At 38.9% G+C, this 25,790-nt stretch overlaps 1 protein-coding gene across 2 annotated transcripts; it reads left to right on the top strand.

Moving 5' to 3' along the window:
- The first annotated feature begins 435 nt into the window (after window positions 1-435).
- On the top strand, window positions 436-25,770 carry si:dkey-202e22.2 (netrin-4). Of its 2 annotated transcripts, none has more exons than XM_057844879.1 (10): window positions 436-548; window positions 17,121-17,572; window positions 17,646-17,936; window positions 18,033-18,159; window positions 22,798-22,986; window positions 24,306-24,522; window positions 24,604-24,731; window positions 24,951-25,019; window positions 25,115-25,285; window positions 25,373-25,770. In XM_057844879.1, exons 2-10 carry the CDS (start codon window positions 17,255-17,257, stop codon window positions 25,507-25,509), a joined length of 1,647 nt encoding a protein of 548 aa, XP_057700862.1. In that variant the 5' UTR covers window positions 436-548; window positions 17,121-17,254; the 3' UTR covers window positions 25,510-25,770. The 2 variants fall into 2 exon arrangements, with proteins under 2 accessions (XP_057700862.1, XP_057700861.1); XM_057844878.1 differs by lacking the exon at window positions 436-548 and adding an exon at window positions 12,744-13,161.
- Window positions 25,771-25,790: the final 20 nt, after the last annotated feature.

Here is a 25,790-nt window from a genome sequence, read left to right as displayed (position 1 = left end):
AACTTTCAAAGAAAAGTATATGAAGTTACTGTATCTGAACAGATTTTCAGAGCCCAGTGAGTGGCAAACAGAAAAAGGCACAGACCAAAGACGCCCTGGTGATTCAGTGGGATGGAAATCAATCCGCTCTGTATTCAGTACTTTATCTCTAGTTAAATGGACACTGATTTAAAAACAGGACAATAAACACAAAAACATTCCTTCTTAGTTTAACAGCAATTTATTTCCACGCAAATGTTGAGGTAATGGGAAATGTTGGTTTGAGTCTTCAAACAAACTGCTGTGTGAGCCATGTCGATATGTTTTATCTTGGTGGGCGAGCAACTCCACAAAAGAGAACAGTCACAACCACTTTGTTTATGTGGGCAATGAAATGAAAGTGCCAGGGTCTGTTTTTTGCGTGCCTCAGTGAGCTTGTTTCTTAAAACGCTCATAAACAAGTCAGACATGGACAGATTGAGAATTATAACAAACAGAATGTTTTTGTGAGCCGGTGCTTTCATGGAGGGCTCATCTTAAGGTGGTTATAATTAAAATCGCATCATCAAGTGAGTATGTCTTTAACATTCCTTGCATTTTCTGTTATTAAGACGGATCGCAATGACGTCTTTTGTACATATGAAATGGTTTATGGCTATAACAGAAGCCGCATATTCATGCATTAACTTTCAGATGCACTCATTATTGGTTTGGCAATGTACCGTTGCATCTCATCGAGACATTAGTCATCTGGCTTCTATCAATTCTTGGCTTTTATTTTAGCCCATCCACACGCACATGAATACAACTACAGTATCTTAGCGCACAGAAAATAGCGGATTTGTGTTCATTGGAGTTGTTTTACTTGTGATAAACATTTTTTTTTTTCACACACACAACAGATGTCACTGGGAAGAAAAGAGAAGCTATATTATCGTATTGGCCCGAATACAAGACGATGTTTTTTGCATTGAAATAAGAGAGGGTCGTCTTATATTCGCGTTCTAGACATTATACCCATTCACAACGCTAAATGGCGCCAGATATCATTGAAGCGATGTTCTGCCATGACAGATCTCAGCTACTCTCAAGTTTAACCAGTTTGCATTATTTTATTGCAATGTTTTTCCTTATTCAGATTTGTTTCAAGACTACAGTTACAGTTAGACTTCACTTTGATGATTAATGCAGTTATTGCAATTTTGTTGTTTTATCACAATAGATTGGTTTATTTACATTTCAAAAACCAGAAGCCATTCATTTATGAATGTGATTGCACTTTTGTTTACATATTTAAATGGTCAGATATTAAGATTTGAATGGGGCAAAATAACATGCTTTTTCTCTCAAATATAGTATTGTTATAATCATTTGTTTCGGTTGTACTGTAATTATTTTCTGTATAAAAATTGATTTGGTGTTCAAAAAGTCTTTTTTCAAACTTGAGTCTTGAAAAAGAGGGGGTCGTCCTATAATCAGGGCCGTCTTATTTTCGGGCCAATACGGTACTAGTATTGGTCAGAAAGTGAACACCTTTCCAAGAGATATGATTCAAGTGTATTAGCTTTAAGGAATGTCTTGCAAGAGTTTTGACATCTTAAAGGAGTGATTACCCAGCAGTCAAGTGTAAATTTGAAAAACCATGTAAATCTTTTATTTTCGGCTACATATTCATCAATGACAGTGATCTATTTGGTGTTTATAATACAGTATTTGGTATATTCACAGTAAAAGGGTTGCAAATCCGTACTGAGGTTAGCGTTTTCTCAGGCTTAGAGGCTAGCTATTTATCGGACTGTTACTGCTGACCAAGAGGACAAACAAGGGGGGAAAAAGCATTGTCTTATTATGATTATTTGCATAACAGGGTTGCACAATCTGGAGACCTTCCATCAAGGCTAACAATTTTACAAACATGAAATGCAGAAGAGAGGACATTATTATTTTGCTCTACATATTCCTTTGGAAAACAGATGATTTCAAGTCCAGCGTATCATGTGATTCACTGCCTTCTTTTTCTGCTAACATGATAAGATCATCGTAACAGGGTTGTGTGCATGTTGTGGTACACACGATCTGTGACTTGAAATATTATCTTTATTAAAATACAGTAATTACACAGTTGCAAGAAACAGCTATATAACACAATAATAATAATTCCTTAATTTTCAGACTATACAACGCACCAGACCATAAACGCCACCCACCAAATTTAACACGAAAACGACATTTGATCATAGATAAACTGCATCGGACTATAAGCCGCAGCTGTCCTCACTGTATTATGGGATATTTACCAAGGGCGTATGTTTAGTCAAAACATTAGTAGGGACAATATAATAGCATAACATGCATGTACACTTTTTGCTGGGGACGGGACATTAATAAGACCAAACATATTTGGTGAATGGGGGTCAGGGCTACATTTCTCAGCAATATGAACCTAATTAATTGATACGCTAAATGATTAATGCAAAATAAATCTGTATTGACCTATACGAACTTTCCCACTGCAAATTTATAACGTCTTAATCTAATTTTTTAAATTTTATTTTTTATTTTTTTTATTTTTTAAATCTAGTCAAATAATTCTCTCCATCTTTTTTGGAGTGTTAAAGGCTAGTTAACAGATTAATGTGTCAGATTCTTCCACTTACTTTAAGTAAATATTACAATTTGTTTGTATTGAGCCCATACATCTAAAAGTTGGTCATCTTTCACCTAAATCAAGAAAAAAAAAATGTTTGATTTTTAAATAATTTATTTGCAAATCATGGTGGAAAATAAGTATTTGGTCAATACCAATACCAAGAGTTCATCTCAATACTTTGTTATGTACCCTTTGTTGGCAATAACGGAGGCCAAATGTTTTCTGTAACTCTTCACAAGCTTTTCACACACTGTTGCTGGTACTTTGGCCCATTCCTCCATGCAGATCTCCTCTAGAGCAGTGATATTTTGGGGCTGTCGTTGGGCAACACGGACTTTCAACTCCCTCCACAGATTTTCTATGGGGTTGAGATCTGGAGACTGGCTAGGCCACTCCAGGACCTTGAAATCCTTCTTACGAAGCCACTCCTTTGTTGCCCTGGCTGTGTGTTTGGGATCATTGTCATGCTGAAAGACCCAGCCACGTCTCATCTTCAATGCCCTTGCTGATGGAAGGAGATTTTCACTCAAAATCTCTCGATACATGGCCCCATTCATTCTTTCCTTTACACAGATCAGTCGTCCTGGTCCCTTTGCAGAAAAACAGCCCCAAAGCATGATGTTTCCACCCCCATGCTTCACAGTGGGTATGGTGTTCTTCGGATGCAATTCAGTATCCTTTCTCCTCCAAACACGAGAACCTGTGTTTCTACCAAAAAGTTCTATTTTGGTTTCATCTGACCATAACACATTCTCCCAGTCCTCTTCTGGATCATCCAAATGCTCTCTAGCGAACCGCAGACGGGCCTGGACTAGGCCTGTCGCGATAACAAATTTTAGTGTGCGATAATTATTCTCATAAATTATTGCGATATGCGATATTATTGCGCCCCCCCCAATTTTTTTTAACCAATTTACAATAACACAGTGCGAATACAGTATATATTAATAGATCAAGTACACCCATTTAAACACGATAAATATTTACTCTTAAATTCAAATATACTTTTTAAGAAATCACAACTAAAAACAATAGACCCTGCCTCTTAAGTAAAAAACAACAATATTGATACCGCACAGAAACACAGAATAAATAAAATGTGTTTAATTAAAAAAAATTGCACTTAATAACTTAAGCATTTAGGAAAATGAAAACATTTCCCGTCATAGCTTCTGCAATAGTGTTCCATAGGAATGCAACGATACAGTTAAGTCATGGTTCGGTACGAATTTTGATAAGGGGAACACGATTTTTGAGCCGATTCAATACATTTAATGCTCTGTAAAAAAAAAAAAAAAAAAAATTGTATTTTTTGTTTCTTATTTTTTTTTAATTTTTTTTGCTAACGAGCAAAAATTAAATTGCCATCATATAAACATGCATTTTAGTGCATAATATTTACGTGCTTACTTCTTACTGATATGGGAAAAAATTGTATAAAAGTGCTGAGAACAATCTTTACTGTTTGTAAAGTGAGGCAGGGCACACCGTTGATTGCTACAGCTCTCTTAGCAGCTAGGTTTACTACATGAGCAAGACATCCTATTTATGGTCCGAATCCATCTGTGTCACGTACTGAATTAACAATATTTGCAACATTATCTATAGTCACTGGTATGGATTGATTTGGCCTTCTTAACCTCATGTGACAAATGACAGTTTAGAATTCATCGATGTAGTATATGGACTACATGTCCCATAATCACTCTGGGCTCACGTAGCCAATGACATGGACCGAAGCACATATAGTTTGCCATTTCATGATATCTAGTGTGTGCGCGCAAGCATATGACGGCTTTCATAAACAGGACGAGTTTGAAGCACAGCGCTCTTAATTTCATTCAGCTGTTCGTTGTCAAAGTGAGGTTATTCGTAGCAGCCAAGTCGGTTACAATGTTTTGGCGGACTTCGTTGTAAATATCCAGCGCTGTGCCGAAAAATAGCCGCCCCGCGTGAAATGTCACTCCTGACGGCAGCGCCCACACGTCAACAACACCGGCGCGCCATAGATGGTCCACAGTCACTCCGGAGCACTGACGCGGCCGGTATACGTTGAACAATAGGATATAATGGGAACGATTGGCTCTGGCGCTAGTTTTTGCCGGACCTGGAACGAAGATGCATTTTGCGCAGTTGGTAACGAACTTTTAACAGCACGTCTGCCGCACGTGCGCACACACGTGCACGTGAGGCGATAAATCGCAGCGGAAAAATTACCGCCTTCATTTTTATATATCGCGCGATAAATGGAATTATTGCATATTGCGACAGGCTTAGCCTGGACGTGTACTGGCTTCAGCAGGGGGACAAGTCTGGCAGTGCAGGATTTGAGTCCCTGGCGGCACATTGTGTTACTGATAGTAGCATTTGATACTGTGGTCCCAGCTCTCTGTAGGTCATTCACTATGCCCCCCCCCCCCCCCGTTTTGCTAACCGTTCTTGTTATTATTTTGACGCCACGGGGTGAGATCTTGCATGGAGCCCCAGTTCGAGGGAGATTATCAGTGGACTTGTATGTCTTCCATTTTCTAATACTTGCTCCCACAGTTGATTTCTTTACACCAAGCGTTTTACCTATTGCGGATTCAGTCTTCCCAGCCTGGTGCAAGTCTACAATTTTGTCTCTGGTGTACTTCGACAGCTCTTTAGTCTTGGCCATAGTGGAGTTTGGAGTGTGACTGACTGAGATTGTGGACAGATGTCTTTTATACCGATAATGAGTTAAAACAGGTGCCATTAATACAGGTTAGAAGTTAGATTCGTTAGACCTCTTTGACAGCCACAAATCTTGCTTGTTTGTAGGTGACCAAATACTTATTTTCCACTCTAATTTGGAAATAAATTCTTTAAAAATCAAACAATGTGATTTTCTGGGTATTTTTTCCACATTCTGTCTGTCATTGTTGAGGTTTACCCATGTTGACAATTACAGGCCTCTCTAATCTTTTCAAGTAGGAGAACTTGCACAATTGGTGGTTGACTAGACAAAAATAAATTCGGAAAATACATTTTAGGAGCTTTTCATTTGGATCAAATGTTTTTGCGTACTGAATCGAAGAGTGCGTATCAAAAGGTTCAATATAAAACAGAGTATTGTTGCATCCTTGGTTGGGACAAATGGAAAAAAATGCATTTTAAGGGGTAAACCAGCCTTTTGGTATCTACAAAAATGTATTTTAAGCTTTCTTGTCTTGTTTATTTATTTTTATTTTTTTCAGCCTTGGTTTTTCTTGACAACTACATTTTCTCAAAAACTGCAAGCTCTATTATGTTTCTGGATTACTTTAAATTTGAAGGGTGGTGTGTGAAATGTCTTCCAATTCTGGTACGACTTGTACTGTTCTGTACCAACTATCAAGTGACAGAAACACATTCACACCCATATCCCTTAAGGGTGAAACGCACCTTCTATCTATACAAAAAGTTAAGCAATTTTGGTATTTCTGTTAAAATGCATAGATTACGGAAAAAATGAAGATCAGATCCGTGTGCCCTATGAGGCCAACTTCCAGGCAACTAATCCTCTTTAACCACAGGAGAACACATGAGCATCAAGAGAAGACATGGATGGAGTTGAGATGTGTAAAGTGACATCATGTTCTTGATACACGCATGTATGAGCACTCTGAACAAACACTGAGGATTATAGGAAAAGTTGTGGGAGTCGCTGTTCATCTGACCTTAGATCACAAACCCCCGGCCCCCATAAAGCCGTGCAAATGAGAAGAAGAGGCGCAATTAGAGAGTCAGTCATGGGGCAGGTAGGAGATCCCCCTGACCTTTCCTGTCTGGTATTTGACCTCTCACAGCCGGGTGCTGTGTGATGAAGATAGGTCCTCAACATTGAGACAAAGTATTATGTAGAAAAGTAAATGGTGAGAATGCAACATGTGCTGTGTAAGTCATCCTGGTTTTATGACTTCATTGTTTTGGGGCATGGCTGCTATTCCCTACATCACACAAATTACCTTTAACGAGCCAATTAAAATTTTAATGTGAGTATTTTCGCATTTTGGTTGCTAAAATGAGAGACCACCTGCAGATGACTCACACGTGGCATTGCCACTTTTTAAAGTATTTTATGGCCCACATTTCCACCCTCTGCTGCAAGCCTTTACCTCAAACCTCAATGACTGTTGCACATTCTGTAATGTCAGTAAAGCATATATTATGTCTTCAAACGAAAAAAAGACTTTTTATCTCGAGAAATTTTTGCACATTGATGAAGGAGGGGACCCTTTGTGGCACAGTTTGCATAAATAACAAGTTGGTGGGGGAAACACGGCCCTTCCGTAGAATGGTAGTTCACCCGAACTGTACTGCATGCACAGTCTCTTGACTTAGGAAGAAATATCATTTGACGTATCGTGATACGTCACATTAATAATGTCACATTATGCATTGAGTTTGAAAAAAAAAATGGATAGCAATATAATAGCTAAATGCAATGCCAACTGATTTTACTAGTATAGTCCAGAAATATTTTGGTCAAATCACAGTATTAACCTTACAACCTTATAACTTGTAGCCTCCAGGCATTTTGTGGTGCTCATGAGGATGGCTCTGAAGAACAGGCTTTCACCCACTTCACAAGGATAGACAAGTAATAGGCATTTAAATCAAAGGTCATTCAAACTCATAGTTTCGAAACTAAAGTCAGAGGTGGGTAGAGTAGCCAAAAATCATACTCAAGTAAGAGTAGCGTTACTTCAAAATAATATTACTCAAGTAAAGGTTCTCATCCAAAAAATGTATTCAAGAACAAGTAAAAAAGTATATGGTGAAAAGAATATTCATGAATGAGTAACATTGCGAGTAACTGCTTCAGTGGCGCCTCCAGAAATTTTTCATAGGGGTGGCCAGATGGGGCCACTTAAAATCTTGGGGTGGCACACCAAAACTAAGGTGCCGTTTACATGGTGACTCTCCGAGAATACGAAAAATTTCAAATTTGCATTTGCGTCTCCATTTGAACAATGTCGCAACTTTGCATGAAAACGATGTAGTATTCATGCCAGACCCTAAGGGGCAGTGCAGATTTACAGGGCAACAGAGAATGATGCACTTTGACCCCACGAAGCTCCCTCAAAATATGCCCGCCCACTCGACGCAATGTCATTTTTCTTTTGTTCAAAAAGGCAAAAAATTTGAAACGTTCAACATATTTAATTTAAAGCAGTAAATCAAAGCCGACATTCCGCCATATTTGCTGTTTTTAATGTTTAGTAGCACCACTGCGCACGCCCAAGTGTACGAGTGCTGACGTTACGGTGCGGTGTCGCGCCGCAAGAGCCTTTGATATGCATGCCGAGGAAGCCCCCCCACAACCGGATTCTTCCACTTTGGAGGCAGGATTCAGAATTTTTGGTCTTCGCCGAAACCATATGCACGCGAGGCGAGTCCGCTACTCAGTCATTGCGTCTTTGTGTCGCAGAGTCGCCATGTAAACTGCCCCTAAAAGCCATAATTTCAGGTTTTCGTGATATTATTGCAGTAAAAAGGTCAGGGCAAAGCTATCAGAAAGACTTAAGGACATGGCTACTGATATACTTTGGTGTATTGTGTAATATTTGATGTTACTAATGATTTAATGTGCATTGTCCATTACTGTCCAGTCAACATTTTGAGTTCCACAACAATTCTGTTTTATTGTGTTATGTATATATTAGGCATAAGGTGTACATTTAACAAAATAATTACTGGGGAAAAGCAGGTGCTGGCAGATTTGCATTTGGGATGATGCATAACTGATGCTACAACAATCTAACGATATACTGGCAAGCGGGGTGGCCAGTGGGGTGGCCAAAAAATTTATAGGGGTGGCCGTGGCCACCCCTGGCCACCCCCTGGGGGCGCCACTGAACTGCTTATATTTTTTTAAACAATGGTATTTTTCTCTGAGCACAAAGTTATCTATATGGGCTGTTATAATGATACAGTACAATAACCCAATAAATAACCACATTAACCCAAAGAAATACAAAAAAAAAAAATAAATTAAAAAAATAATAATAATAATAAATCATTGAATTCCGACGAGAGTAAAAAAAATACATAACTGCAGCATTATTCTTCCAGAGAGCATGACTGCCCTCTGGTGGAGAAAATAGTTCCTAGGTTGAATAGTGAACAGTTCCTTCATAATTAATATTTTGAAATTAAAAGGATCATATCTCCCGGTTTTCCGTGGTCAATCGGTGCCAAATAAAAACTTTCGAGTCATGTTGAGAGCAGCGCTCTACATCAAAAACTTTCATTTTTTTAGGGTGCTTTAAAGACACCACGTGATTGAACAGGCTGGCGTGAAGCTAAAACAGCAAGCTTGCGTCTGATTGGTATAATGGAGTCATGTGATTATTGTTGCGACGTCTCATTGGTGAAATCGGTAGAGCTACCCCGGTAATACAGCAGGCCCGTCTCTACTCTTGGTATCGCTGGCAAAAAAAAAAAAAAAAAAAAATTTAGAATAAAGAGGGAAAATGTAACAGCTCTTGTGTAGCCCATAGTAGCAGAGTAAGAGTAGCATTTTTTCCTCACAAATCTACTCAAGTAAAAGTAAAAAGTATAGCTTAGTAAAACTTGTCTTAGAAGTACATTTTCCCTCAAAAAGTTACTGAAGTAAATGGTACTGAGTACATGTAACGCGTTACTACCCACGTCTGACTAAAGTTATGACATAAAAACAAACTAAATAATAATTAATGAAACAACTGGAACTGAAAAACATAATCAGTACTGAACATGAACTAGTTATTTTTATTCTTAGCACCGCATTGCGTACCGGGAGGCATGAGTTGCAATATTTTGGGACAACAACAGTGTTGACAGCAGGTGGCAGCAGAACTTGTCTGTCTCTTCCAAGGGAAGTGAGAGATTGAGCAGTGATGGGCAAATGAAGCTGCTTCATGGTGGTTCATTTGCGCTCAAGTGGTCTTGAAGCCCAAAAGGCCAACAGTGTTGAGAATGCTAATGCTATTTCTTTGAGAAATATGAATGTGCTTGTGTTACTATATGAACAAAATGCAACAAGTTCTATGAGGACATTCATTTTTATTTAGAAATAATAGCTTTCCTACAGTGTTTGGCTCTTAACAGTTTTTTTTTGTGTGTTTTTTTTGGGGGGGGGGGGGGGGGGGAGTATTTCACTAGCTCTAGATCAGGGGTGGGCAAACTGGTCCTCAAGGGCTGTAGTGGGTCCTGGTCTTAGTTCCAACAGATTCAGCACACAGTTCAACCAATGAGGTGTCTGCTTAAACAAGAAGCACCTGACTGTGATCAACTGATCGCGCTTGCAAGACACCAGATTGCTAAAAAGGTTTCCTCTTTAAAACCCCCACTCACTGTGACCCTTTGTGGAATACTCTGCCCACCCCCACTCTAGATAATAGTGTTTGGCAGTCTGAAATCCATATAATGTGAGATGACCGGTAAGCGCCACTGCGTTTTGCGACTGCTTTATACAGTAGCCTGTACTGCATTTGCATGTGCAACTGAAACAAAAATAAAGAAGTTTTGAATACATAGTTTTTTAAAATCATTTTTTTCTATATCGTATCGTGACCATGGCATATCGAGGTGCATCGGATCGTGAGTTTATGTGCATCGTCCCACCCCTGATGCTCTCCCCATGCTTGTGTTCATTGTGTTGTGAGTTCATTCCAGGGACATCAACTCCCTCCTATGTTCCAACAATAAGCATTTTAGGTACCTTCATAGACTTCATAATGTATTGACGGTGAGTGGGGCAGATTCATAGGGCGCCTATTTCCTTCAAAGCTGACTGAGTGGAAACACAGACAAAGAGCTTTTACCGTTGAAAATTCTTGTGAATAAATGCCTAAATCCCTTAATTATTTATGAATATGGACGTAAAACAGTCTCAATTTTTGGTTAAAAGCAAAAAAAAACAAAACAAAAAAAAAACGTGCAGGTAGCATTATTTTACGTAAATATTGCGAACTATGAGGCTAGTCAGTAAGGAAATTAGCGGCCACCATATATAAAGAGCTTTTTTCATAAAAAATTCATGTGAATAAATGCTTAAATCCCTGAATTCTTTATAGATATGGACGTAAAACAGTCTCGATTCTTGGTTAAAAGCAAAAAAACTGCAGGTAGCATTTATTTTACGTAAATATTGCCAACTATGAGGCTAGTCGGTATGGTAAACAAAGATCTTTTTCCGTTGCAAATTCTTGTGAATAAATGCTTAAATCCCTGAATTCCTAATAGATATGGACGTAAAAGATTCTCGATTCTTGGTTAAAAGCAAAAAAATGTGCAGTTAGCATTTATTTTACATTAATATTGCGAACTATGAGGCTAGTCAGTAAGATAAACAAAGAGCTTTTTCTGTTGAAAATTCTTGTGAATAAATGCTTAAATCCCTGAATTCTTTATAGATATGGGTTTAAAAGAGTCTCAGTTCTTGGTTGAAAGCAAAAAAAAAAAAATGTGCAGGTAGCATTTGTTTTACGTAAATACTGTATTGCGAAGTATAATGCTAATGCTGTAGCGGCTAATTTCTCCCATTGATTTTTTTTTCCCATTTAAAAATGCATGCATTGTACGAAAAATATAAAAATATACCTTGAATCCTCGACTGAGACAATCCTTCCTGTTTGCATGCAGTACAGCTTTCATACTTTTTCAACCTAAATCTGGCGTTAGATCGCTGCATGTGACTGACTGCTAATAAATGAAGCAGATTGTTGGATGGCCTCCTTCGGGAAGGCGTGACGCTGTGAATGGGGAATGTGTCATGTCATTTCATTGTGAAGTCTATTGTACAGTACATTGAAGACTAAATTGTGGATAGTGGATTTATAGACTGTGACTAGCGTTTGGCAACTATTACAGACTAGCTGTGAATGCTCATGTTGTTGTGCCAATAGGTTAAGAAGAGGCTCCATTGAATATTAAAGGATAATAAAGCACAAATTAGGGCAATTTAAAACAAATTACATGGCTTGCTTCATGTGAGATTTTCCTGGGATTGTGTTGAGACTGTTCTAGTTGAAACATTTTCAACAATGAGAAAACCTTCACATTCCACCTTGGCAAAGCTAATTCCTTAGGTTATATGTTAAAAATAGCCATTCAATTGTTGTCTTTGTGATTTTCTATAATTCATTCATTAGAAAAGGTTGTCTATAATTAACGAATAAGTATAGTTTGCACTTACATATTGCTTAAACACTTCAAGATGGATAATGATGTTTATATTAGAGTAGTTACATGCTGATGCAATAATTTGCCATTTACATTTGATTACTTACTGCAAAAATAATCAGTCAGTAATCAAAACAATAGTTTACTGCTGCCCCAGTTTCAATTGGGATGTAGTTTGACTACAAATAGTAAATCAAGAGGTTTTGTTTAGGGGCTACTAACTGTAGGAAGCCATTAGTCACAATGGCTTGTGAGCAAAAAAGTTCACGGTAAGCTTACCCCACCAAAAATTTTTGATTTAGTAATGCGCTTCTGGCATCACCTGTCACATATGATCAAAGCTGTGTATGCGGCTCCATCCTGCTTTCTTGGATACCTGCAGTTGAGGCTTAGCCATTAAAATGGAAAGACACATTGTTTATTTTGTAAAGAGGGTGAAATATGCCTGGCTGGCGCTTGCGCAGCATCTTGATGTGGTTAACAGAATTTATTTTTAATAGGACCATTACCAGCCTATAGCATTGTTTTTTTAAAAATCATTTTGTCATGATGAAGAGGGACAGGATGATTTTTATTAGTCAGCCAGCCAGTAGTGTTGAGGGGAAGACAATTTAATTGTCAAATCATTGATGTATCTCAGTGTGCAATTAAACTGCTCTGGGGGCTATTTTTATCCTGGTTTCAGGTTTCGAACTGTTTGGTTTCTAAAAGGCGTGTAATTTGAAATTAGGGCTGATGGAAAACAAGAGAAGCAGAAACAGAGCTTGTTTTGGGGAAAATAACTAGTCACAGTGGCATGAGTAGCAGTAATGTAGAGCAGAATAAAAACACATCAACATCTTTTGTCTTCCCACGGTGCGCGCATGTGTGGGGAGACTTTCTAGTGGGTGTGTTACATGGATAAATAGAGCGCACACACCACTCCAGTGCTGCTTTGAATGTGAGCTGAGGAGATAACTATTTTCTGCTTCTAAAATACTACACTTGCATTGTTTTTTTCCCCGTAGAAGGATCCATGACTTCTGCTGGACAACATGGAATTATTTTGTACTTAATTCTCACATGGAACATCAGGATTTTTACTGCAATCCTCATATTTTTATTGGTTCTGTAGGATTTGTCCGCATCTAACATCAGATTACAAACAGACGTTGGACCAATTCCACGTTGCCATGTTATTGTCTATTCATCATGATGCTAGTAGCCCTTTCTTCTCCCGGAGAGTCTTTGTCGCAGTGTGAAATTTGGAAACAAATTTAAAAGACGAGCGAGACAATTTAGAATGTTTGGGAAAGGGAGACATCAGATGCGGCTGCTGGCTCTCATTTGGGTGTTTGTGCTTTTGCCGAGGAGTGGAGCAGGTGAGCTGCTTTGTACAGTGTGCGTGTGTGTTGGGGGCTTTATCGGAACATATTGGTTTAAAACAGGGGTGAGTTGGCAGACTTCATTCTCTATGTTGCTACCATTGGGATTGTTTAACAAATTACAAATTCATCCCCACAAGGCCAGCATGCTGGCTCTTGATGACATCAGAATGTGCCTGTTCTGATTGGCCAGTTAACGCAAAACATTGGATAGCCAAGTCCCATGAACAAAACATACTTGTAGTGATCTGAACAAATCAATACATATGACTGTAAGCATACACTGCTGGCCAAAAGTATTGGCACCCCTGCAATTCTGTCAGATAATGCTCAATTTCTCCCAGAAAATGATTTCAATTACAAATGCTTTGGTAGTAATGTCTTCGTTTATTTTGCTTGCAATGAAAAAACACAAAAGATAATGAAATTTTTTAAAAAATCATTAACATATGGCACAAAACTCCCAAAATTGGCCGCAGAAATGTATTGGCACCCTCAGCCTTATACTTGGTTGCACAACCTTCAGACAAAATAACTGTGAACAACAGCTTCCGGTATCCATCACTAAGTTTCTTACAATGCTCTGCTGGAATTTTAGACAATTCTTCTTTGGGCAACTGCTCCAGGTCTCTGAGATTTGAAGGGTGACTTCTCCAAACTGCCATTTTCAGATTTCTCCACAGATGTTCAGTGGGATTCAGGTCTGGACTCATTGATGGCCACTTTAGAAGTCTCCAGTGCTTTCTCTCAAACCATTTTCTAGTGCTTTTTGAAGTGTGTTTTGGGTCATTGTCCTACTGGAAGACCCATGACCTCTGAGGGAGACCCATTTTTCTCACACTGGGCCCTACATTATGCTGGATAATTTGTTGGTATTCTTCAGACTTCATAATGCCATGCACACAGTCAAGCAGTCCAGTCCCAGAGGCAGCAAAGCAACCCCAAAACATCAGGAAACCTCCGCCATGTTTGACAGTGGGGACCGGGTTCTTTTCTCTGAAGACCTTGTTATTTTCCTGTAAAAACTGAAAACCTGCCTTTTCCCAAAAAGCTTTACTTTTGTCTCATCCATAGGCGGAGTTTGACTTTTGTGGCAGGGCGGGCACAACATGTTGATGACCCCGAAACGCAGTGTCAGCAATAAAATTTACTTACAAGAACATTTAAAATAATAAGTTGAAAATGAGCGTTTTTTTTTTTGTTTTGTTTCCCATCATTCTTGAGGGGAATTCTAAATCAGGCTGCTGGTAGGACAGCTATACTTTTCACCAAGATCATCATCCATTGAGTATGGTACGCCCGCCGGTGTCGTGCCAATGTAGTTACCTCAGTCAAAAATTGTATCCCTTGGGCGGAGCCATATGGAAGTAGATTTGTGTCTTTATGATTCGATCAAAAACAAAAAAAATAGTTGCTTCAATCAAAAAAAAAAAAAAAAAAAAAGTTGCTTCAATCAAAATATATATTTTCAATTAAAAAAAAAAGTCACTTCAATCAAAAAAATGTGTTTGGACGCAAAAATAAATTTGAAATTCAAAAACAAAGCATTTGAAAGCTATTTTTATTTGAACTTTTTTGATTGAAGTCAATTTTTTTGATTGAAGCAACTTTTTTGATTGAAGTAATGTTGTTTTGCGTTTGGGCCACATTTTGGCTACGACATTTGTGTCATTATTAATCAATCAAAAAATAAGTTGTTTCATACAAAAAAAAAAAAAAAAAAAAATATATATATATATATATATATATATATATATATATATATATATATTCAAAAGAAAAATCATTTCAATCCAAAAAAAAAAAACTTTTTTTTTTTGATCATAGAAAAAAGTTTTTGAATGCGAAAAAATATTTGAGACTCAAAAATTTGCATTTGGACACTTAATTTTTCATTAAAAATAAAGTTTTAATTGATTTTAGCAATTCTTTTTGTGTATGGGCCATATTACGGGTAGGGCATTTGTGTCTGAATCATTCAATCCCCCCAAAAAGGGGCTTCAATAATAAAAAAAATATATATTTTCAATCAAAGAAAAAAATCATTTATAAAAAATAAAATGCCCCCCACCCCATTTTTTTGTTTTGTTTTGAAAATGATATGCAAAGCAAATGACCGTCTAAGGTGCTAGTCACATGATCTGTTTGAAAAATAATTTAGACCCATTTTAAAAATATTTTTTTGTTCATTTCATTCATTTTTGTTGTTTGTTTTCTTGCTTTACAACTTTTAGATATATAGGAACGTCAATTACATGCAATGACACTTTTCGGCCACCAGGGAGGGCCTGGCCACCCTGGCCCCTCCCTTAAACTCTGCTTATGGTCTCATCTGACCAGAGAACATTATTCCAAAACGTTTTTGGCTTTCTTGGGTAAGTTTTGGCAAACTCCAGCCTGGCTTTTTTATTTCTCTAGGTCAGAAGTGGGGTCTCCCTGGGTAGCCTCCCACAGAGTCCCTTTTCATTCAGACGCCGATGGATAGTACGGTTTGACACTGTTGTACCCTCTGACTGCAGGACAGGTTAAACTTGTTTGGATGTTAGTCGTGGTTCTTTATCCCCTATCCGCACAATCTCTCGTCAATTTTCTTTTCCGTCCACATCTAGGGAGATTAGCCACAGTGCCATGGACTTTACATTTATTGATGACACTGCGCACGTTAGACACAGGAACATTCAGGTCTTTGGAGATGGACTTGTAGCCTTGAGATTCCCCATGCTTCCTCACAATTTTGCTTCTCAAGTCCTCAGACAGTTCTTTGGTTTTCTTTCTTTTTTCCATGCCCAGTATGGTACACACAAGGACACAGGACAGAGGTTGAGTCAACTTTAATCCATTTTACCTGGCTGCAATTGTGATTTAATTATTGCCACCACCTGGTATGTGCCACAGGTAAGTAACAGGTGTTGTTAATGACACAAATTAGAGAAGCATCACATGATTTTCAAAGGGTGCCAATACTTTTGTCGGGCCCATTTTTGGAGTTTTGTGTAAAATGATAATGACTTTTTTTTTTTTTTACATTCTCTTTTGTGTTTTTTCATTGGAATCAAAATCAATGAAGATATTGCTACCAAAACATTTGTAATTGCTATCATTTTCTGGGAGAAATTGAGCATTATCTGACAGAATTGCAGGGGTGCCAATACTTTTGGCCAGCATTATATCTTATGTCTATGATGTATTTTAATTATTTATTCATAACATGTTTAGTCATGTGATTTGATGAATATTCATTCGGAACAACTCCACATGACATACATGAACCAGATTATTTTTTTATGCTACTCAGGGAAATGCTTGTCCAGTTAACTGTTTCAGTTGAAAATATCCACCGATCAGCTGATAAATGCCACATTTCTGAGGGGTTCTATATATGGATGGATCAAAGTTCACACAGCATTTCAAACAGAAATAATGTCTGAAATAACACAGATAGAACACTATTGACCATTGTGAGCAGGAGCGTTAACCGTGCACTTTAGTAATCAATTAGCTTTTCTGTTGAACTTATTTGTGCTGGGGAATTTAGCGACATATGAAGTGTTTATTGAATACAGTTATTTTATTATTATTCATAGAACAATTTACAAAGAATATTGCCATTTGTCATATTGTTAACTCCAGAATCATGTCCAGACAACATGCACAAATTACTGTCAAGTAAAGTCAAAGTAATTTTTTCAGTTGTTTTTTCCCCCTGACATTACTTTCTCAAAGAAAGGTTCTTAAGTTTAAGTGACATTTTGCTATAATACCCTACAAAGGAATAGATTTCTGCCTCGCCTCTTGCAATGAAAGGCAAGGATTGTAAGTAATATGAACTAAGTAGAACCAAATGAATTGTTTAAGAGTTACAGTAAATTTAGCCATTGTATCATAGGTGTGTCTTTCTGCTCTAAATGTTAATCATAAAGCATCACAAAACCACACTGACTTTATTTCTGCTTCAGTTTCCAGATGTGCAGATCATGCCTGCAGTCCACCCATTCAGAACCTGGCTACTGGCAGGACTCTCATCACCCTCTCAGGGAGTTGCGGGAACACCTCACACGAGCAAAGCACTTGTCACCACCCACTTAGTCACATGAATGATGATCCTTTCTTGTATCCAAACACCTGGTGGGAATCAAGCGCGAATCCCACTGTGCAGGGGATGCAGGATGAGATTCGTCTGGACCTGAAAACACACTTCTGTCTGTCCCACTTGGTTTTGTTGTTCCAGTCGCCGCGGCCCGCTGCGATGGCCGTTGAGCGATCAACAGACTTTGGGAAGTCCTGGGAGGTTCTAAAGGTCTTTGCACACAACTGTAGCATGGAGTTTAGTTTACCTGATGATTTTAATCAGCCTGGCTCTTTGTGTACATCCCGTTACAGCAGCGCAGCACCCTGCAGTGGTGGAGAGGTAAGCGATGTCATGATCTAGTATTTCACCATGTTGATAGTCAGATTCCGACTTGTGCACTGTCTCTTCCAAGGTGATATTACGGATACTTGACCCCAGCAATTCAAAACAGCTGGACCCCTACAGTCCAGAGGCTCTTGCACGCCTGACCCTCACTAACCTGCGTGTCAGACTGCTAAAAGCTCAGAAGTGTCCTCACCTTCAGCCGCCTTCAAAAGAACAAATAGGGCCTACATCTGCTTCACCGACAGGACCTTATGCTGTTTACAATTTACTGGCACAAGGCACTTGCCTGTGCCACGGACATGCTGAGTTTTGTCTAGCTCGCCACAGCAGCCAAGACACACAACTGGATGGTAACATGGTGAGGATTTTGCATTGGATTGCATAGAGTGTCTGTGTGTATGTTTCAAAACCTCATATGTTTGAAATGAGGTTATACTGAAAATGTGGCTTGCAGGTGTCTGGTCGATGTGTGTGTACTCACCACACAGCAGGCTTCCACTGTGAAAAGTGTGCGCCACTCTACAATGACCGTCCTTGGAGGCCTGCCAATGGCAGTAGTGGTGATGCAAACCCATGCCAGAGTGAGTGGCCAAACAAACAACGTAGATCAGTGATTCGCAGCGTGGTACAAGTACCACCACTAGTATGTGAGCTCTCTCTAGTAGTAGTATGCAGAAGAATGAAATGTTTAAGGAACCTTTTTTAATCCACTGCAGTGCATTACTCAAGTAAGGCTACAGTTCAATCCAAACTGCACAAGACTTAATACGGACATTAAATCTTTTCGAACGGTTTCTACATATATTTAGAAACAATTTCTAGGCATCATACAATTTAACACAATCCTAAAGTATATTACCATTTGATTTTTTCCCCTAAAATCAAAATGCTGTGTTAATGGTCAAGTTGTCACTTATATATATATATATATATATAAAAAATAGAAGTGCTGCCTTCTCTTTTGAACATTTAGCCTACTATACTTACAGTGCCTTGCGAAAGTAGTCGGTCCCCTTGAACTTTCCAACCTTTCACCACATTTCAGCCTTCAAACATATAAATACAGTGGGGCAAATAAGTATTTAGTCAACCACTAATTGTGCAAGTTCTCCCACTTGAAAATATTGGAGAGGCCTGTAATTGTCAACATGTGTTAACCTCAACCATGACAGACAGAATGTGGAGAAAAAAAAAACAGAAAATCACATTGTTTGATTTTTAAAGAATTTATTTGCAAATCATGGTGGAAAATAAGTATTTGCTCAATACCAAAAGTTAATCTCAATACTTTGTTATGTACCCTTTGTTGGCAATAATGGAGGCCAAACATTTTCTGTAACTCTTCACAAGCTTTTCACACACTGTTGCTGGTATTTTGGCCCATTCCTCCATGCAGATCTTCTCTAGAGCAGGGATGTTTTGGGCTGTCATTGGGCAACACAGACTTTCATCTCCCTCCACAGATTTTCTATGGGGTTAAGATCTGGAGACTGGCTAGGCCACTCCAGGACCTTGAAATGCTTCTTACGGAGTCACTCCTTTGTTGCCCTGGCTGTGTGTTTGGGATCATTGTCATGCTGAAAGACCCAGCCATGTCTCATCTTCAACGCCCTTGATGATGGAAGGAGATTTTCACTCCAAATCTCTCGATATATAGCCCTATTCATTCTTTCCTTTACAAAGATCAGTCGTCCTGGTCCCTTTGCAGAAAAACAGCCCCAAAGCATGATATTTCCACCCCCATGCTTCACAGTGGGTATGGCGTTCTTCGGATGCAATTCAGTATTCTTTCTCCTCCAAACACCAGCACCTGTGTTTCTACCAAAAAGTTCTATTTTGGTTTCATCTGACCATAACACATTCTCCCAGTCCTCTTCTGGATCATCCGAATGCTCTCTAGTGAACCGCAGACGGGCCTGGACGTGTACTGGCTTCAACAGGGGGACACGTCTGGCAGTGCAGAATTTGAGTCCCTGGCGGCGCATTGTGTTACTGATAGCCTTTGTTAGTGTGGTCCCAGCTCTCTGTAGGTCATTCATTAGGTCCCCCCGTGTGGTTCTGGGATTTTTGCTCACCGTTGTTGTTATCATTTTGACGCCACTGAGTGAGATCTTGCATGGAGCCCCAAATCAAGGGAGATTATCAGTGGTCTTGAATGTCTTCCATTTTCAAATAATTGCTCCCACAGTTGATTTCTTTACACCAAGCATTTTACCTATTGCAGATTCAGTGTTCCCAGCCTGGTGCAGGTCTACAATTTTGTCTCTGGTGTCCTTCGACATCTCTTTGGTCTTGGCCATAGTGGAGTTTGGAGTGTGACTGACTGACTGAGGTTGTGGACAGGTGTCTTTTATACCGATAATGAGTTAAAACAGGTGCCAATAATACAGGTAATGAGTGGAGCCTCGTTAGACCTCGTTAGAAGTTAGACCTCTTTGACAGCCAGAAATCTTGCTTGTTTTTAGGTGACCAAATACTTATTTTCCACTCTAATTTGGAAATAAATTCTTTAAAAATCAAACAATGTGATTTTCTGATTTTTTTTTCACATTCTGTCTGTCATGGTTGAGGTTTAAACATGTTGACAATTACAGGCCTCTCTAATCTTTTCAAGTAGGAGAACTTGCAAAATTGGTGGTTGACTAAATACTTATTTGCCCCACTGTATAAAATTTCAATTTTTGTCAAGAATCAACAACAATTGGGACACAATTGTGAATGGAATGAAATTTATTGGACATTTTCTACCTTTTCAACAAATAAAAACCTAAAATTTGGGGCGTGCAATATTATTCTTTGAGAAATGGCTTTCTTCTTGCCACTCTTCCATAAAGGCCAGATTTGGGCAGTGTACGACTGATTGTTGTTCTATGGACAGACTCTCCCACTTCGTCTGTAGATCTCTGCAGTTCATCCAGAGTAATCATAGGCAGTGTTGTTAATAACGGCGTTACAATATAACGGCGTTACTAACGGCGTTATTTTTTTCAGTAATGAGTAATCTAATTAATTACTTTTCTCATCTTGGCAACGCCGTTACCGTTACTGAGGCGGGAAAGGCGTGCGTTACTATGCGTTACTAAGTTGGTTGAATAAAAAAAAGTCTGAGAGAAACGGACTCACGGGGACGAGAGCAGAGCAGGAGTGGGGAAGACGCCGTTGCAACCGCGATGCTAGGTGGCTCCAATAATACCTGACTGCAGCCATAGCCGACAAACTACACCCACATGACACGGTAGATATCATATTATAGAACTAGATGCAATAGACAGACACTGCTGCATTGCCAACATGTTTTAAGGACTACATGCGTTTGTAAACAGCCGCCATCTTAAAGCAGTAGACCTCTCAGGAAGGCCCTGATGTAGAGATCCTTCCTAGCGAACCTAAGTAATTTTTTTTTAATCTAAAATGCTCCTAAATCGGCAAAATCTTAACTTAAATTTATCTTTAAATGATGAAACAGTTTTAAAACTTACACATGTTTAAAGTAGACAGAAGGGAACTAATGCAATAACGGGAGAAATTTTAACAACTTTAACGATTGATTCACAACTTTAAATGACTTCCACACATAGCAAAGTTTACTAGCTAGTTATCGCAATACCCTTTTGTCTAGTTAAGTTGAGGGTAAAGAATTGGGCTAGGGCCAGTTGTCCCCCAAACCCTTTAAGCTTCACATTGTGTGACCTGTGTTTTTTTTTTGTTTTTGTTTTGTTTTTGAGAAAAAAAATATATATCACTAGTTACTTTGCCAAGTAACTAATTACTCTTACATTCAGGTAACTGAGTTACTAACGCAATTACTTTTTGGGAGAAGTAATTTGTAACTGTAATTAATTACTTTTTAAAAGTAAAATTAACAACACTGCATGGCACTAAATGCGTTAGTAGACAGCCACCATCTTAAAGCAGTAGACTTTTTAGGACGGCTCTGTTGTAGAGAACCTTCCTAGCGAACCTAAGTAACTTTTTATCTAAAATACTTCTAAATCGGCAAAATCTTGACTTGAATCTATCTTTAAATGATGAAACAGTTTTAAAACTTTCATATGTCGAAAGTAGAGAGAAGGGAACAAATGCAATAATGGGAGCAATTTTAACAACTTTTAACAGTTGATTCAGGGTAAAGGGTAAATTAGGGTAAAGAATTGGGCTTGGGCCAATTGTACCAAAAACCTTCACAAAAAACTTCACATAGTGTGGCCAATTTTTTTTTTTTTTTTTTTTTTTTTTGAGGGGAAAAAAAAAGTAATTAGCACCAATTACTTTGCCAAGTAACTAATTACTCTTACATTCAGGTAATTGAGTTACTAACGCAATTACTTTTTGGGAGAAGTAATTTGTAACTATAATTAATTACTTTTTTTCAGTAAGATTAACAACACTGATCATAGGCCTCTTGGCTGCACCTCTGACTAGTCTTCTCCTTGTTCGAGGTGAAAGCTTAGAAGGTGGTCTGATATTCCTTCCATTTCAATGATTACTTGCACACTGCTCCTTCATATGTTTGAAGGGAAATCTTTTTGTATCCAAATCCGGCTTTAGACTTCTCCCCAACAGTATCTCGGACATGCCTGGTGTGTTCCTTGCTCTTCATAATGTTCGCCGCACTTTGAACAGAACCTAGAGACTATCACAAAGCAGGTGCATTTATACGGAGACTTGATTCTACTTATCATCAGTCGTTTAGGACAACATTGGATCATTCAGAGATCCTCACTGAACTTCTGGAGTGAGATGGCTAAACTGAAAGTAAAGGGGCTGAATAATATTGCACACCCCACTTTTCAGGATTTATTTGTTAAAAAAGTACCAAATATCCAATAAATTTAATTCCACTTCACAATTGTGTCCCAATTGTTGTTGATTCTTGACAAAGATTTTAATTTTAAATCTTCATGTTTGAAGCCTGAAATGTGGCGAAAGGTTGAAAAGTTCAAGGGGGCCGAATACTTCCACAAGGCACTGTACTTATTTTAACAAAAAGCCTTCTATTCACCTTGATAGACATTCAATCCATTTTGTCTGGGAGGGCTGACAGCGATCATTCGCTACCAGCCTCCTGTCAAAATCTATTTGACGTATAGCACCGTCAATGGGAGCCAATGAGTTCATCTTGGCCCCAACGGTGGTACTCAGAGAGCAGAGTTTTCTTTGCGGTAGCTTGCCGTTAAAGGTTTGAGAAACACTGAAATTATACTTCCAATTTCACTCAGAGTGTGAGTGCCATGACCATGCAGACAGCTGCCACTTCTCTCAGCGAGCGTGGTCATCCACTGGTGGCCTAAGCGGCGGGGTCTGCGATAGCTGCAGACACAACACCTTCGGGCGCAAATGCCAGCGCTGTCGACGAGGCTACTACCGTCAACCAACCCTGCCTGTCAACTCCCCCCACACTTGCCAGCGTAAGTGGGTCAAACGGAATTGTGTTCAGAGGTGGGTAGAGTAGCCAAAAATTGTACTCAAGTAAGAGTAGTGTTACTTCAAAATATTACTCAAGAAGTCTTCCAAAAAATGTACCCAAGTACAAGTAAAAAAGTATTTGGTGAAAAGAATACTCAAGTAATGAGTAACATTGTGAGTAATTGCTTACAAATTAGATTTTTTTTTTCTTTTTTTTTCCTCAGCACGAAGTTATCTATAGGACCAGATTAAACTGGGGCGGTCATGGCGCGGTTGATAGCTCGAGTTGTCCTGGGACTGAAGGGTCAGTCGTTCGATTCCCGGCTGCGACTGCCCACTGTCAAAGTGCCTTTGGGCAAGGTGGCACTGAACCCAAATTTGCCCCCAATGGGTTGGCAACGCCTGTATGTGAGTGTGTCCGTGAAAGGGTAAATGTGTGCTAATGTAAAGCGCTTTGGGCATTGTAACAATTTAGATAAATGTGCTATATAAGTACTCTTCATTTACCATTGAGCTAAAGAAATACAAAACAAAACAAAAAAATTATTGAATTCCAACAAGAGAAAAAAATGACAGAAATGAAGCATTTTTTGCCCAAAGAGCATGAGGGCCCTCTAGTGGAGAAAATACTTACTACTTTGAACAGTGAATAGCTCCTTCATGGTTGCTATTATGGAATTAAAAGGTTCCTATCGCCGCTTTTCCATGGTCAATCGGTGCCAAATAAAGACCGGGAGAGGGGTTAAAATCCACGCTTTCAACTCATGTTGAGCGCAGCAATCTACATCAAGTACTTCATTTTTTTACCATTTTTTTAAACGTGCTTTAATAACTCCACGTGATTGAACAGGCTGGTGTGATCATAGAACAGCAAGCTTGCGTCTGATTGGTATAATGGAGTTGTGATTACTGTTTAGACGTCTCATTGGTGAAATTAGTAGAGCTAGTCTAAGTTGACATCGCTAGCAAAAAAAAAATCTAATATTAAAAATAAAATAAAAAATGTAACGATTCTTGTGTAGCCTAAAGTAGCAAAGTTAGAGTAGCGTTTTTTCTTCACAAATCTACTTAAAGTATAAAGTATGGCTTAGTTAAACTACCATTCAGTACATTTTCTTAAAAAATTACTCAAGTAAATGTAATGGAGTACATCTAACATGTTACTACTCACCTCTGCTCAGAAGTACATTTTTCGCAAAGTTACTGAAGTAAATGTAATGGAGTAGGTCTACATGTAACGCATTACTCCCCACCTCTGCTTGTGTTGCATACCTTTCTAATGGCAATACGTATACTCAAAATGAGTGTCGTTTTCTTTCAGGATGCAGATGTGATTCCCAAGGCTCCTTGTCTCCACATCCTGGAGATGAAGAAACCTGGTGCCACCCGCGGACTGGGCAATGTAAGTGTAAAACTGGTGTTGGGGGCACAAGCTGCAGTCATTGTATACATGGCTATTGGGGCTTTGGAGCTGAGGGGTGCAAAGCCTGCACATGCCCCAACAGCTGTAATCCCATCAATGGGCAGTGCCTGGAAAGGTGAGCAGCTATTTGAAGTTGTTAACACGTGACCATGAAAATCAAATTCAAATTGATTGACTCCTAATTGGGCTCTTGCAGCGATGCAAAGAATCAGTTGTTCAATATACCCATCGGTGGAAAAATTCCTGCGTTGGATTCTCAGTTCACTGTGGATGAAGAGACACGGTGGCAGAAAGAACAAGCAGTCTCTTTGCTGCACACCTCAGGTTTGTTCCAAGTTACACAATACAAGTTTATCTTTGGGACATGCACTAAAGCTGTGAACAGCTTCAGTGAGCCTCCAAAACAAAACATATGACACAATAATGTCTTAAAAGTTTTCAAAATTCCTTTCACAGCTTCTTGTTTTTTGGAATGCAGATAGAGTAGAATGTGTTCAAAATGTGCTGGTCAAAATTTTCCTGTATTTGTGCATGTCGGCACAGGAAAGTGCATCTGTAAGGAGAGAAAGCTAAGAAGTGTGTCTGATCTCTGCAAGATTAAACATGACTATGGTAAGAAATAATACTGCATGCATTCCTTATTGTGGGTGTTTTGAGTCATCTAATTCAAGCACATTGGTTATTTACAACATTTGTGTCAACCCCAGTCATAAAGGCGAGCGTCATGTCCGCTCATGACAAGGGCAGTCATGCAGAAGTGCAGGTCAAAGTGCGCAAGGTCCTACGATCGGGTCTGGTAAAACTGAACTCTGGCACAGTCAGCATCTTTCCTCTATCCTGGACCAGTCGCGGATGCACCTGCCCCATTCTAAACCCAGGCAAATATGTGCACTTATGCTACAATATGGTTGTCATTAAAAAAAAAACAAACATAAAAAACATAATGAAGTGTGTTTTGTGCGCAGGTATGGATTACCTGCTCGCAGGCCCAGAAGAAATTGCCACAGGACGCTTGCTGGTCACAATGCAGAGTGCAGTGATCCCCTGGACCCCCAGATTGGGTCTACTCATTACAGAGGGCCTAAGAAGTGGATGTCCATAATGCAGAGACATGCTCCAAAACCGTCCAAAAACTCAGTTCAGTCACTCGAGACTGGAAATTGAGACAAGTTCAATCACCGGCACAAATGTTGTTGTCTGGTTAAACAAAGACATTCAATCTCAGTTTCTGTGGCAGTAAAAAGCACACATTGAAATTAATGTTTAAATGTTGGGAAATGTTTTTCAGCACTCATCTCTATCTTTGGACTACAATTGTAACCATCAATATTGAAACCAGACATCAGTGTCAAACAAGTCTTTACCAGAATTGCAAACATCACA

Source organism: Corythoichthys intestinalis, chromosome 9 (assembly GCF_030265065.1).
Source record: "Corythoichthys intestinalis isolate RoL2023-P3 chromosome 9, ASM3026506v1, whole genome shotgun sequence".
In the NCBI taxonomy this organism is placed as follows: domain Eukaryota; kingdom Metazoa; phylum Chordata; class Actinopteri; order Syngnathiformes; family Syngnathidae; genus Corythoichthys; species Corythoichthys intestinalis.
Note: the sequence above shows the minus strand (reverse complement) of the source record. Positions and strands in the feature narration are given on the sequence as shown.

Bases quoted from the DNA above. Each gene is read 5' to 3' on its own strand.
- si:dkey-202e22.2 (XM_057844878.1), top strand. From the start codon at position 13,083: ATGTTTGGGAAAGGGAGACATCAGATGCGGCTGCTGGCTCTCATTTGG. The intron at 17,937-18,032 runs GTGAGGATTTTG...TGTGGCTTGCAG, and splicing joins CACAACTGGATGGTAACATG to GTGTCTGGTCGATGTGTGTG. The intron at 25,020-25,114 runs GTAAGAAATAAT...TGTCAACCCCAG, and splicing joins CAAGATTAAACATGACTATG to TCATAAAGGCGAGCGTCATG.